Raw genomic sequence first — 14,109 nt, 5'->3', positions numbered from 1 at the left:
AAAACCAATTTATTGTTTGTCAGTTCAAACAGCTAACCAGAAAACCAGCATTTAAATCTGAGCCACCATTAAGTTTTCCCATCATGCCTCCTCCTACCTCTCGATTGCATTTTAATTACATATACATAATTGTTTCAAGAAAATAACAAGATGAAAACCAGAAGCTTATTCATGATTGTAAGTAAATCCTTATTAAGGAGAATACTCTCTCTGATCTTGTAAATGTCTTTCTTAATTTCACAAGGATTATATGTATGTATATATATATACATATATATCTATATCTATATTATATACTACCAAAATATCATTTGTTTGACTTAAATTTACTTACTTCATGAAAATTTATCATTATTTTTTGTTTGATTAGATGCTTCCCTTTTTATTGTAATGTATTGTATTTTGTTGTTCAAGTCCAACGTCTACATTATTATACTTACAAATTGAAGTCCAATCATAAAAACTATTCATATATGTTGGTATATATGTAATGTAAATAATTCCTGCATGTTTGATTTCAGCTCACACTTTTAAACACTAAAAAACTTACCAACCCACAAACAGGAAAAGACTTGGCAATTACAAACCCTTAGATTCAACTACAAATACATGTTTATGTAGAAAAATTTAAAAAAAAAAAAAAAAAAGACCAGACAAGCATATCTTGGATCACCCTGTAAAATTGAGTCTACTTGAATAATGCAGCAAACTCAACAGTTTTAGACATCAAGTACTCCCATATTTACAGTATGAGAAAGCAGCATTCAGTCAAAGAGCACAAGCCTGTATGGTAGACAAAACTATATAAAACAAAACTAAAATGAATATATTGCCCTACAAAAACCCAAAAACAAAAAACAAAAAAAGAACAGCAAAAAACCAGATAATGGTAATTGGAATATCACTAAAAAGGCAGTGGAAAACCAATCTTGAGAAAATGCTCTAAGTTTTTGTTTTCTTGTTTCTTGTTTTTTGTTGCTTGTGTTTTCAAACTATAGTCTTCATTCAAAATGATCAGCAGCTGTGATTCTAAACAAGCTTGCTTCTTTGTCTTTCATTTCTTTCCTGAAATCTTGGACCTGCAATCAAATGATTTACATCACTAAGATTGTCCAAGAAGCAATACAATTCCAGGATTGTTTTGTTTCACATTTAACTTACCAAGTCCATTGGCCTCCGAGGTCCTCATTATGCGAAGCCTTCTCACCGAGCTTAGGAACATCCTGAAATGAATTAAACAATAATTATGAATCACATTCGGATTGAACCACATACAAACAATCAATACTATAAGCAACTACTCATAACAGGTTTGGGTTGGATCTAATAATCTTCTTATCTAACATAATTGATTAATTTTGTAAACCAATCTAATGTAATTGATTACAGAGCTGAGAGATCGTAATCATGATTACAGCTTTAACTACAATAATTTTAGATTACGAATTTGATTTCATGGTTATATAGAGGAAATAACTAAGACAATCAAATGTGAGTAAAAAATATTTTTCGTCAAAAAAGGAATGAAACATGTTTTTATGGTTAATTGAGATGAAGGATAAGAGGTTACCCCCAGGGAACATCTCCTACGAGCATCCAATCTCCCTCTTTATCTTCATAAGTAAGCACAAACTCAGATGATCCATCCAAAAGCTTTGAGGCTTTTGCTTGTTCCTTCTCCCGGCTCGATCCTAGCAAATGTCACTAAACACGTCAACCCGGATAAAGTAATTAATCAATTAACAGAAATCAGCTAAAGTTACTACTTTGATTATCAACATAACATATCCCTCATCCACATATGAAAAGAACCTACCATTGCATGTGTGTGTCTGTGTACATGTATATATGTATGTAGAGAGATAAAGTGCAAAGTGAAACTGGGTATGCCTAATTAATCTGACATGAGGACACCCATAATTAGTATGGAGATTAAAAAAAAAGAGAGAAAGACCATTAATGGAGGTGATAGTTGAAGAAGAAGTCCTAAAGAACATGTCCTCAAGAGCCTGAGCCAAGGTTTGATAAGTTGAATGAGCATTCAAATCCACCTTCCTTCCGATTGGAATTCCATCCATATTCACCTTGACAAACCCAATATGCCCTTTTTCATTGCATATCTTTTTCTTCAAACCATCTTTGTCTTTCTCTTCTTCTTCACCTCTTGGGGCCTTCCCCTCCTTAACCAAGCTGTTCATCCTGTGAGCCCCAATTGGTGGCCAACCCACAACCTGGCTGCTTTCACAAAATAAAACTATTTTAATTATATATGTATAAACAAATTGTTTATATTCTAGGAAAATGAGCAAGAAAAATGAAACCCAAAAATGAGGATCAATATACACTTGCAGTTAACAAAAGAAAAATGAGAAGAAAGCTGAGAAATATACACAAGATTGAAGGACTGATAGTGCTAACATCATAATGTTTAAGAACCCAGAAAACCAGAGCCTAACATATGAGTTTCTTTTTCCATGTTTCTGCACAGTTTTCTCATGAAACAAACAGAAAACAATCAAAAAGAAAATTAGAGTAAAATGAACCTGGCAGCAGGAGGGGATCCAGATTCATGTGGGGCAGAGTCAGCAGCTCTCTTGGTCCCAACAGAAGCTCCTCTACGACCATGAGAGACAACAACAGAAGGAAAATCCTTTGCAGTCAGGATTCTACCACACTCACCCCATGCTTTCTTTCCCGCACCACCTGAACCCAGGCTAAGTCCAAGACCCAGCTCAAGCTCACTATCAGCTTCACCACCCTCCGCCACGTCCACTGCAGACTCGTTCGAAGTACCAAGCAAAGTAAGACCAGATTCCATGAGAAAATGAGCAAGAAAAGAGGACTTCCAAAGATTTTCTGGGAGAAGAAGGTGTTATTTGCAGAGAGAGTTTGGGTTATGGAGAGGAGGAGGGAGAAGGGGAAAGATGAAGGTAGGTGGTGGAAGGAGTGATGATATGGGACCCATGTGTCTGCTAGTGCGCCAAGCACTCTCTCCTTCCCTTTATTTTTTTCTTGACACCATGATTTTCTCTGTAGAATCTGGTTTTTCTCCTGTTTGGTTGAAAAGAAAAAACAAAAGCAGAGATTTTTAACAACAAAATCCCGAGAAAACAAAACAGACACACACCTCCATCTATGTACTGTTCAACCAACTGGCGTCACCCACAAGTTTCTGAGTTCATTGAGAGCTTTTAACCAGGAGCCATTATAAACATATTTTATTAACTATACATTTTTACAAATGTAGTGTGCATGAAAATTATGTGATAAAAAAAATATGTAATCCAATTCATATTAATATTTGATATTCGGAAATGAATAGTCCGTCAACTTTTTTTTTTTTTTTAATAATTTTTTAACAATTTAATACGCGTATATAGTTATACATTTTGATCATTTTATATAGAAAATAAAATGATCTTATATTTTACATGCTTCATCTTCTTTTAAAGCATTTCGTTATGATGATGTAAAAGCTAAATAGTTATTTTTTCATTAAAATTTTAAAACGAGTATTTTCTAAAATTAATTCCTACTTACACCCTATTATTGTATTTGTAATTAGGGTAAAATATAAGAAATATAATTTAGTCTTTAAATAAATATTACAAAATTACTATAATACACTAATATATGTTAAATTTATCATTAACATATAAGTTATTTGTTCCCTAACAATAATTCACAATGAATTTGAAATATCAAAATTAGAGAGGGCATGTATAAATCTAATCTCATAAATTTAAGAATAATGGTGAATCTACTACAAAGTTTTAATTATTTACATAGTTTGTAAAGAAAATATAAGTGACAATGCACAAGTTAAGATTTTTACTTTATTAAATAACTCATATAACAAGTTTGAAAACTATACAAAATAATAATCTAATTTTTGTTCAAATTAGTTAGTGTCTTTTTTCTTTTTGTTAAATTAATTTAATTATTTTTTTTAAAAAGTAAACTTATAATTTTACATGTTAAATTTATTGATATATTAATTTTTTTATTAATTTAAATATTAGTTGAATGGTAACGTCAGATATCATGTATTAAATTATATAATATTTTTTTTTTAATTTAAAAAAATTTGAATTAGTAAAAAAAAAACAAAAATAAAAATGTATAGTTATCTTATCAAGTTAATAATATATTAAAGAGAGTGATTAAATCAAAAATAATTTGATTAAAAAATGAAGTAAATACTAAAGTGAATAAAAAAATACTATACAAAGACTAAATCATTGCATAATTAAAATTGTACAAATTCATTAAAAAATTGTTTTTAAAATTTTCAAATAATAAATTATATGTACATTTACCAAAATTTCAAGTTAAATTTCTTCAATTGGATTTGTACAACATCTTTCTCCAATTTCATTCATTTTTTAAAAAATATTTTCTTAAAAATTTCATGTATTTATTTTTTATAATATTTCATAATATGTCCTCATCTTCTTTAAAAAAGATTAATTTTGTTATATATTATTTATTCATGCCTTAAAGTTACATGAAACCTATTTAGTAACTTAACAAAATGGGAATTTGGTATTAATTAAAAGAGAAAAAAAAAGTAATGTAGAGATTAAAGAAAAAAAAAAAGAAATGAAGCCTATAATTATTATAATACTTGATTAAAGTATAACAAAGGTTTAGGAAATTAGGAAAGGTGTAGGTTAGCTTTTATATATATATATATATTTATATATATATTTATTTACACACATAGAGAGAGAGACACACACACATATATATATATATATATATACATAAAGCAAAGTGGTAAAGTAAAGTGTTTTTATTAGAAACAAAAGCATATTGTAATCCTACACTTGTGTCTACTATTTTAAGGACAAACACCATTAAACCCTGTTTTACAAAGTTGAGACCTAAACAATTTTATTTTATTTTTTATATATATATATGTTTTTTTTAATCAATTAAAAAGACAACTAATTACATCCCAAAACACACATTAATTATTATAATTATTGTAACTAATTAAAACCTGTATTTTATCATTACAAAATCACTGTTTCATTTCTTTTGACTGTTTGTTGGCTACTTCAACTAACACCCATTTCCAAAGTGAGAAGATAATTAAACATTTTCTATAATATATTTTTACTAAAAATTCGAGTTCATAATTAATATTTATTTTAGAAATTAATCATAATTTAACAATTTCAAAATTAGGGTTATCAATTAAAAATTAAGATTAAATATGTAATTAAATTTTGAAATATATATAATAAATTTATTGGAAATTCATTTTTGGAGGTCAAGAAAAATATGGAGAGAAAATCAAGAAACGGGAAAGATAAAAATAAAAAAATAAAAAAAAGTATCCAAAGGTTAAAAAGGCAGTCACTTTGGAGGGACAAACCGACAAGGTCACGTGACTCGATGCTCCGTTTAGTTTGCCACGTCATCCGACAGAGTCCGCGGCTGACCCGGGTCCCAACCCAACCCTTTATAGTCCGAGACAGCTCGCCGCTTTCTGCAACTATCCGCCAAACTCCCCCACTCGCACCATGCCTCACGCGTCACGCAAGTGGTTTTTAAGACCGTGCACAACCATATATTTTCCTTTTAACAAATAATTATTTGATTTTTTAAAGCCTCTCGGTTATTTAGAGATATATGCTTTGTATAAATTTGTGACGTAGAAAGATTAAAAAAAAAAAGGGCATTTAACATATTTGTCATTACATCATTGTATATGATCATAGTTATAGTTCAAGTTTAATTTTAAATTTTGATAAGAAAAATAGTCAGAAACTTATTATGTAATTTGAATGTGATACCGTCGTATAATTGATACCATCTTAATAGATTTTAGGTGTATTATAGTACAGATGAATAAATCTCTTAATATCAAATATGAATATTGAGTGGCTCGTCATATTCGCTGTATCATTGTCTAATATGAATATACTATTAATATTATTTTTAAATTTTAAATATATAAAGAATTACATATCAATATAAGTATTTGGTAACCAATCTAAAAGACCACGTGTATATATAAAAAATATATTCACAGAATATATTTATTTACTAAGCTGACATTACTAATAACAAATGACAAGTCATATATATATATATTATAAGTACAATTAAACTAGTTGTATGTCGTAAAAATTGTATATAATTATGGGTAACATGTCATGTATTATAAGTAATGTAATTATCAAGTTATAGGTAACACGTAGGTGATTATATTACAAACCCATGTATTTTTAACCAGACATTGATTATATAGATATAATTATGTATGATATATTTTTAAATATTTCCTGTAATGTTTTTGCAACTTCAAATACATCATGCCTATTTCGTACCATACATATCTCATTTCATTTTATATAATTTCTAATTACTGAATTCCAAATCTTCAGCTCCCAACTTGCCCTTCACGGGTCCAATACTTATCATTCACCAGACAAGTTAATTTATTTTGTTTAAAAACTTTCGGTGAGTTCTTATAATTATGTTGAAAAATACAATAATGTCTTGATGAGAATTAGTGGAGTATAATTTATTAACCGGAGATATACTTAATTAAAGCCTGTAAATATAGAATTAAATGTTCATATTTGATAATATTTGTAACGTACATGGGTTATTATGTTTGAAACATTTTGATGTTTTAACATAATTAATGTCTTGTTAATTTCTTATTTTTCATTGTTTTATTTTAGAAATTAAATAGTGCTCACTCAAGTTGGAATCTTATTATATGCTTAATAATTTGATATATAAATACTATGGAAGTTTTTGCACTTTAACTTCGTACAAATTTTGGGACAACTTTTTTTTTTTCTAAAATTATAAGTTTTAAAAATTCGAACGTATTTTTTGTACACAAATAGGTTTTTTTAACATTGAATATATTAAAATTCAATTTTGTTTAAATATCCTTATGTCTCTTAAGATTTTACCTAGTTATAAAGATAAATAAGTTCTTAATACTTGAACCCGATTTTAATATTTCGAACTTCGTAATACTTAATTACATATTAAAGATCTGAATGATTTATTTTTGGATACAAAGAAGAAAAAAGTACAACATGACTTAAATGTTGTACATTATAAGTCAAGAAACACTAACCAGATTGTCTATGATAATGTTAATAAGCTCTTCAAATGGCTGACTATGGTAACAATAGACCAGAGGATTCTAGAATGCATGATTAGCTAAATACTTTGTATAACGTTTCCCTTTTCTGCATAACGGTTCTTTTTTTTGGTAGTGCTTTTGGAATTGAAACAAATCGTTAAAATCTAGAGAGAAAATAATAAAATGAGAATATGAAGAGTATAGTATAAATTATTAATTAAAAATATAGTTTAATTTATAAAATAATTAAATTATTATTTTCTAAAAAATAGTAAATCTAGTTGTATTTGTACCTAGAGATAGAGATTGAAACTTTCTACATAATTTAACAAAAATAAAGTGGGGAAAAGGATGGACATAAGCTAAGAAACAAGTGGGCAAAAGCAAAATGCCTAACAATCATGGTAAGGTAAAAAAGTATGAAATGGTACTAAGATAAAAAATAAAAAAGAAAAGAGATATAAAATGATAGAAATCCATGGAACCATTTTTAAATTCCTTAGGCACCAATTCTTTCATCATATACAAATTGATAGAGTAAGAAAATAAGATAAAAATTATTTTATTTTACACCAAATTTTACATGAGAGAAATTTTATCATTTTAAGAATGCTTTTTGCTATTTTCTAATTGAAATAAATGTAGATTTGTAAATAAGTTTTATTAAATTTCTATATTTATTCTAAATATAGGCTTATAAGGAAGTTGATATTTTTTAGAAAAAAATTTATTTGTTAATTCACACATAATTTAATTAGGAGGTGGTAAAATTTTTATGTAAAATGATGAAAATGACCAAATAGAAAATTGATAAATGTGTAACACATTGTTTTAATGTAATCATATTTTGAATTTTCATAATCTCTTAATTAAATTAAGTGTATATTTTTAGATAAATTTCTTAACAATTCTTGATTTTGTCTTAAATGTAGTCTAATTATGAGATTGTAGAATATATATTTTTAAATAAATAGTTCTATATGTATATATATTAAAAAATTACATTTACTTCAACTAGAAATTACCAAAAATTCTATTAGAAGAGTGTAAAACTTACATTTTGAAAATTTTAAATAAAATTGAAATAGTATAGCCTGTATTTTATATAAAAAAAATTAATATAATTGTTCAATTTTTTTAGTTAAAAAACAAAGAAAGGAATGAAAGAAAATGTCTCTTAATATCACCCAAAAGCCAAGTATAAAAAGTTATTGTTTAAAATCACTTGATAAGACCCAATAAACATTAGAAGAATTTTATAAAATAAAAAATTATAAACACCATTAATTATTATGATTTAATATGATTTGAAAGTTGATATACATATACATATACATATATATACACACACACATACATACAAATTGATGAAGTTGTGGGCGAGCGGGTGGATCGTATATTCAACATGCAACCGAAAGATCCAACATATCATCTTCGAGGATTGGATTCTACCAACCCAAATTTTCAGATTTATCCAACAAAAAAAGGAAGAAAAAGATTTATACTTCTTTGAAAAGTTATACTTATTTAATTTAAGAGATGGATAATTTTCTCTCCATAGATTTATGAAATATATATATATATATATGGCATTTGAACAAAGGTGGTCATGCAGAAGGGTAGTTAAGTTTTTGGTATACGGCTAAAAAACTATCATATATAAGTGTGTCTGTATACACACACACACACACACATAGAGATACAGGGACGAGAAGAGCTCCAAGAATAACAAGCGTGTAAGGCAAGATTTGCATATATGTGTGTGTGTGTGTATAGATATGGTTGTCTGATGTCACATCATAAATTGTTTCTTTTATTGGCATTATAAGGACCAGCGAAGACAGTCGAATTACAGACCTGATGCTCCACATGAGAGTGAGATTAGGCTCGGGGGCGATATCATACCTTGAATTGGATAAAGCAGCATCGTGATATTAAATTAACTTGGAATAATAAGATTTGATTGATTAATTTTTTTATTATTTTTCTTGTATAATTTTTTATTGGGAGAAATTGTGGGTGGGGTCTGGAGAATTAAGAATGAAAGGTTGTATTTGGATAAGATTAGAATATATATAATGTGTGTGTGTATATATAAATTGGAGATATGTAAAATTTAAGATGGCTTTGCTTTTAAATGTCATTCTCCAAAGGACAAAAAGTAGTTTGGCTGGGGAAAAAGGCATCACTCTCTTTGTTGACTAAAACGTTAATTACTACTTTTGCCCACCGCATCTATGAATAACATTTAGAGATATATCTACAGCACTGAGATTGTTCAAAATATTTGGAAGATGTTCGTTAACGTCATGTGATTACGAGACTATAGGAGATTTTAACAAGTAATAGTTTTTGTTTTCCATTTTAACTACTACGAGAAACAATTTTTCAACATGGTTCGCATGAAAATGTATTAGTCGTGATTCAAGGTATCGGAGAAGAGAGGAAACCTTCGACATAATACAAGCAATGATAATTGGCATTGCTTCTTAATTGAAGCCTATAGGCGCAAGCATTGATATAAGATGTATTTATGTTGGAAAACACTTTTATTTTTAATTAAATGCGAAGATATTTATATCTACATAGAGATTTAACTATTGTCTATAAAATCTTTATAGAGATTAACATGTATATAGTTATTAGTATTTATTCTTACATACTATTTTTATATTTGTATTTATTTAAATTCTGAAAGATTTCTATTACGTATCAAAATTTATTTGAAAATACATGTTACAGTGATGATTTTACACTCAATGGTTTGTTGATTATAGTCTGAAAAGCAACATAATATATATATATTTTTTTTTTGGGTTCTTGAGAGTATCATAATTACTCCTAAAAATTAGAATACAACATTAACTTGTTTGGATTTTGTTTCTCCTGAGATTTAATGGGTATTCAAGTTATACTGGATTCTTACATAATCTTTTCTAATTAATTATTCTTTGGACTAAATATAAATTTTTTTTTATTTCTTCTAAGTAAATTAAACTCAACTCCAAGTACCAAATTCAACTCAGAATTTTAAGTTAACAGTATCTTAAACGAATAAATTTTTAATATTTGAATATTTAACTCGGCTAAAATTCATTCAAATAATTTTGACTTGAATTGAAACAAAATTGGTCTTCCAATATTTTAAAAAATTTGTAGTTTCGGAAGAGAAAAAGAAAATAATACAAGAGATAAATGATGAATGGGAATGATAATTTTATTCAGTAACTTTGTAGTTCATCATAAGTATGTAAATGGGGAGATTCAAAAAAAAAAAAAAAAAAAAGTGGATCTGGCCTTTGGGTCTGTAATGGGTGAAGATATATTTGAGGCCCATATATTTAAATCTACCCCTGCATGTAAATGAATAAACACCATTAGATTAATTTTGATTTAAAAAAAAGAAAAAGAAAAATAGATATAAAATACATGTATAAATTCAAATAATTTAACATTTGTAATGAAAAAATAAATAAAAACGAAAATAATAAACACTAATCCCCCCAGCAAAAGCAAATGTTACCCAACTCCCCCCAGCAAAAGCAAGTTTTATGGGCTTGTGGGGTGTCGTTTTGGGCTAAAATGGGATTGTTTGAAATCAATCCATCATCGTCGCCAAATAATAAAAATAATTTACAGCAAATTTAATTATCAAAATCCCGCCTCTACCTCTTTCATTCACCTAATCACACCGAGCTCAAATTATTCAATGCGGGAGTCCTGCGCTTGCTACTTGTTCTCTTTTTCGCACTCGCTCCCTCGTCTGATCCGCATACGATCGAGCATTCCAACCCGCATATGTTGCTGAAGCACGAGAACAGCCCACCTCCTGATCCTTTCTTGCTGTGATTCTTCTCTACCTTTGCTTTCATGTGTTTGATGCTGCGCATGCCGGTTGCACCTCCGCCGCCGCTTGTACCGGTGAAAGCTTCGGTCTCGCTCGTTTGGTAGCTCGAGAATTCGCCCAGGTCGTACAAGGGTGGGAGCTCGGTACGCCATCTTTCCAACTTGGAGCGGAGACCCTCTACGCTGGAGTCGTCGTAGCTCCACTCGCTGATGATGGAGCTCTCGACATCGTAGAGGGCCGCTCGGGCGGCTCTTTCTTTGGCCAATTGGGCTGCCACCTCGGACGGAGACGGACCCAGTTCGGATTCGGTGAGTATGGGTCTTCCTGCCAAGTTGGATCTCATGGGGGTCCCAAAATCAAGGTTAGATTTCATAGGGGTGAGGAGGAAATTGGTGTTGGATCTCCTTGGTGTGCTCTTTACATTGGACCGTCTCGGGGTACTTTTTAAGTTTGATCTTCTGGGAGTGCTCTTTATGTTGGATCTCATCGGGGTTCCCATTTCCATGTTTATTCTCTTCAGGGTCTCGTATTGGTGGGTTTTGGAAAACGGATATGGGGACATAGCTGCATCGTATTCCTTGTTATTCGAATAGGGTTTCACCTTTGGAGGCTTAATCGATTTAGGGGTCTTGCGCGGCTCACCACCACCACCAAACCCGTCGACGATGGGCGACTTGCGCGGGTCACCGCCACCAAACCCGTCGATCAGCAAAAGAGGTGTTGCTTTACCTGATGGGTTGAGAACATCAGACTCGAAAGAATCATGTATTTTTTTCTCTTGTTTACCCCTCTTGGGGGCTCTCGGCGGTGGATCTCCGGCAAATTCTGATTCGGATGTTGCCGAATCCACTTTTTCTTTTGAACTTGGTGGTATGCTTTCTGAAGCGCTGAGTATAGAGCTACCTTTAGGACTGGTGATTACTTTGTTCTCTATCACCGTTGCCTTTGTTGTCTCTTCGTTTACCTTTGTCTCCTCCGTTGTCTTTTTCTTCCCGGCAGTTTTCTTCATTATCGATGAAATCTCAATTTCTAACCCGTTGACCATGGACCCGCCTTTGCTGCTAACCGAACTGCTCCCGCTTCTTACCATTCTGAGCCTCAGATCAGAGGCCAGCAACGAACTGGTGTCGCTCTTTGTGCGCCGCAGCTCAGGCTTTGAGGAAATTGATTGTGCAGGGGTCTTATTAGACCCAGTTTTGTTGTGGTGGTGGTGGTGATAGGGATCCACCTCGCCCATAAGATCTCTATACCCGACGGCAGAAGAACTCATCTGGGTATATATCGGCATGCTCCTCATTGAACTATTTAGCAAAGCCACTCCCACGTTCAAGATCCCTTGGGGCCGACCGGAGGCTCGTCGAACCTGGAGCGCCAAAAACCTCATTCCCGGCGGTGGCTGGTGAAACTGAGGACGTGCATGGGGAGGAACGAGATTGCCCACAAGAACACGAACGGTCCCGACATGTATATCACGGAACCAATGAAGAGCATATATCTCGATCATGACAGCAGAGGTATCGGTGTAGAGGAACTGATCATCAACCCTGAACACGAACTTATCATTCCAGGTTGGATTGTTTTGACCGACGGCATCAACCCGAGTATTGAGTTTACGAGTTTGATGAACCCAAGCGACGGCGTAAGCTTTCATGTGACGACAAACAGGAGCCAAATCCTGAGCAGAGATAATATTTAGCTCCAAGAGCTGAAAGGGTGCGATAACGTTAGACATAGTTCGGGGAATGGGATGGATGGATATATGGCTGTTTTGGGTTTTGTTCCTTTTTATTTAAGGATATGCAGAGGGAGAGGATGGAGGAGGAGGAGGAGGAGGAGGAGGAGGATGAAGGTGGTGAACCCCTTCGTAGCCCGCAAGACGGACATGAAGGGGGTGGGGGATGGGGAAGATGGGGAAGGAGATAGGGCCAGCCAAGCCAAATGAGGAGAGAGAGAAGGGGGGGGATTGATTTTGGGTGTACTTAGCGGGAAAATAGGAAGGGGGATTTGCTAAATTTGACACAGGTGGAGAGATGCCATTGGCTGTCATGATAAGCCACACAACCGATATATGATTGGAATTCAAAAGTCAACCCAAGTTTTGTGGTATTAACCCAACTCTTGAGGTGTTATGATTGCTACTTGTTATCCCACTTTCATATCATATAATAACAAAAAAGAAACTACCTCCTATAATTATATAACTTATTTAAATATTCATTACTAATTTTATAATACAATTAATTAATTAATTAAATTGTAATTTCATATTTTGTACTTTTTATGACCCAAACATTATTTTTTTAAACTTTTAATACGGTTTTAACTCTAAGCAGTTTTCTTGTATATTCCTTAAAGTCTCCAAGTCAACAACCAACGTTTGACCAGACAAAGACAAGAACTTAGTACAAAAATTACTATTTTAATCATTAAAATATTTACCATTTTACAATTTTTGTCTTAAAATTTCAAAATTATTTCATGGTGCAAGGTTTTTTTTTTTTTTTTTCTTTTAATTTAAAAAATTTAATTATAAAAGTGATTTAACATTTTGCTCTTTCTTCAATTTGGTCCTAAACCTTTTAATTTGCTGTAATTAAGTTGCTAAGTTTTTTTTTTTTTTTAAATCGATCATTAAGTTAACTAATATGTTATTTTGGACACGATAGTTTTTACGTGATAAAAATTTCATTTTAAGATTTTACACTTTTAAGAAATTCAAACCTAATTGATTGAGAATTGAGAATTATATCTTTCAATTTTATTCTTGCATTTTTTTAATTCAGACTATTATAAATATATATAATTTAATTTTTATTCAAATTTTTTATATTTTTAATCTATGCAACGGTTGTATCATTGAAATTAATATCCCGATCGAATTTAAATTTTTATATAGCTTATTTAGAAAAAGAAAGAGTTCGAACTCAATTAAAAAAAAAAAAAAAACTCAATGAAAAATTGAGGTTTAATGAGCTTGGATAAATACCAACTATTTAAATCAAGTTTAATAAACTTGATTCCCGAGTTTGTTTAAGCAATTATTTACTTAATTTTATTTAAAATATTAAAAAATAAATTTAATATTTAATTAAAATATAATTATTTCTAATTAAAGGTCAAAATTTTTTGGTTGAATGAGATA

The 14,109-nt window shown here is 30.8% G+C and overlaps 2 protein-coding genes across 2 annotated transcripts; both read right to left on the bottom strand.

Moving 5' to 3' along the window:
- Positions 1-805: 805 nt before the first annotated feature.
- Positions 806-2,953, bottom strand: IAA12 (AUX/IAA transcriptional regulator family protein). The gene is made up of 5 exons (XM_022041279.2): positions 2,544-2,953; positions 1,955-2,235; positions 1,571-1,691; positions 1,162-1,223; positions 806-1,079 (listed from the first exon to the last, which is right to left on the bottom strand). Exons 1-5 carry the CDS (start codon positions 2,816-2,818, stop codon positions 1,030-1,032), a joined length of 789 nt encoding a protein of 262 aa, XP_021896971.2. The 5' UTR covers positions 2,819-2,953; the 3' UTR covers positions 806-1,029.
- A 7,366-nt stretch (positions 2,954-10,319) lies between these two features.
- LOC110813987 (Calcium-dependent lipid-binding (CaLB domain) family protein) lies at positions 10,320-12,917 on the bottom strand. Its single transcript, XM_022041287.2, has 2 exons — positions 10,790-12,917; positions 10,320-10,473 (listed from the first exon to the last, which is right to left on the bottom strand). The coding sequence occupies exon 1, from the start codon at positions 12,697-12,699 to the stop codon at positions 10,807-10,809; it is 1,893 nt and encodes a 630-aa protein (XP_021896979.2). The 5' UTR covers positions 12,700-12,917; the 3' UTR covers positions 10,320-10,473; positions 10,790-10,806.
- Positions 12,918-14,109: the final 1,192 nt, after the last annotated feature.

The sequence above is a fragment of the Carica papaya genome, chromosome 3 (assembly GCF_054855325.1).
Source record: "Carica papaya isolate Zhongbai chromosome 3, ASM5485532v1, whole genome shotgun sequence".
NCBI lineage: Eukaryota > Viridiplantae > Streptophyta > Magnoliopsida > Brassicales > Caricaceae > Carica > Carica papaya.
This window is presented reverse-complemented; position numbering and strand designations above follow the sequence as displayed.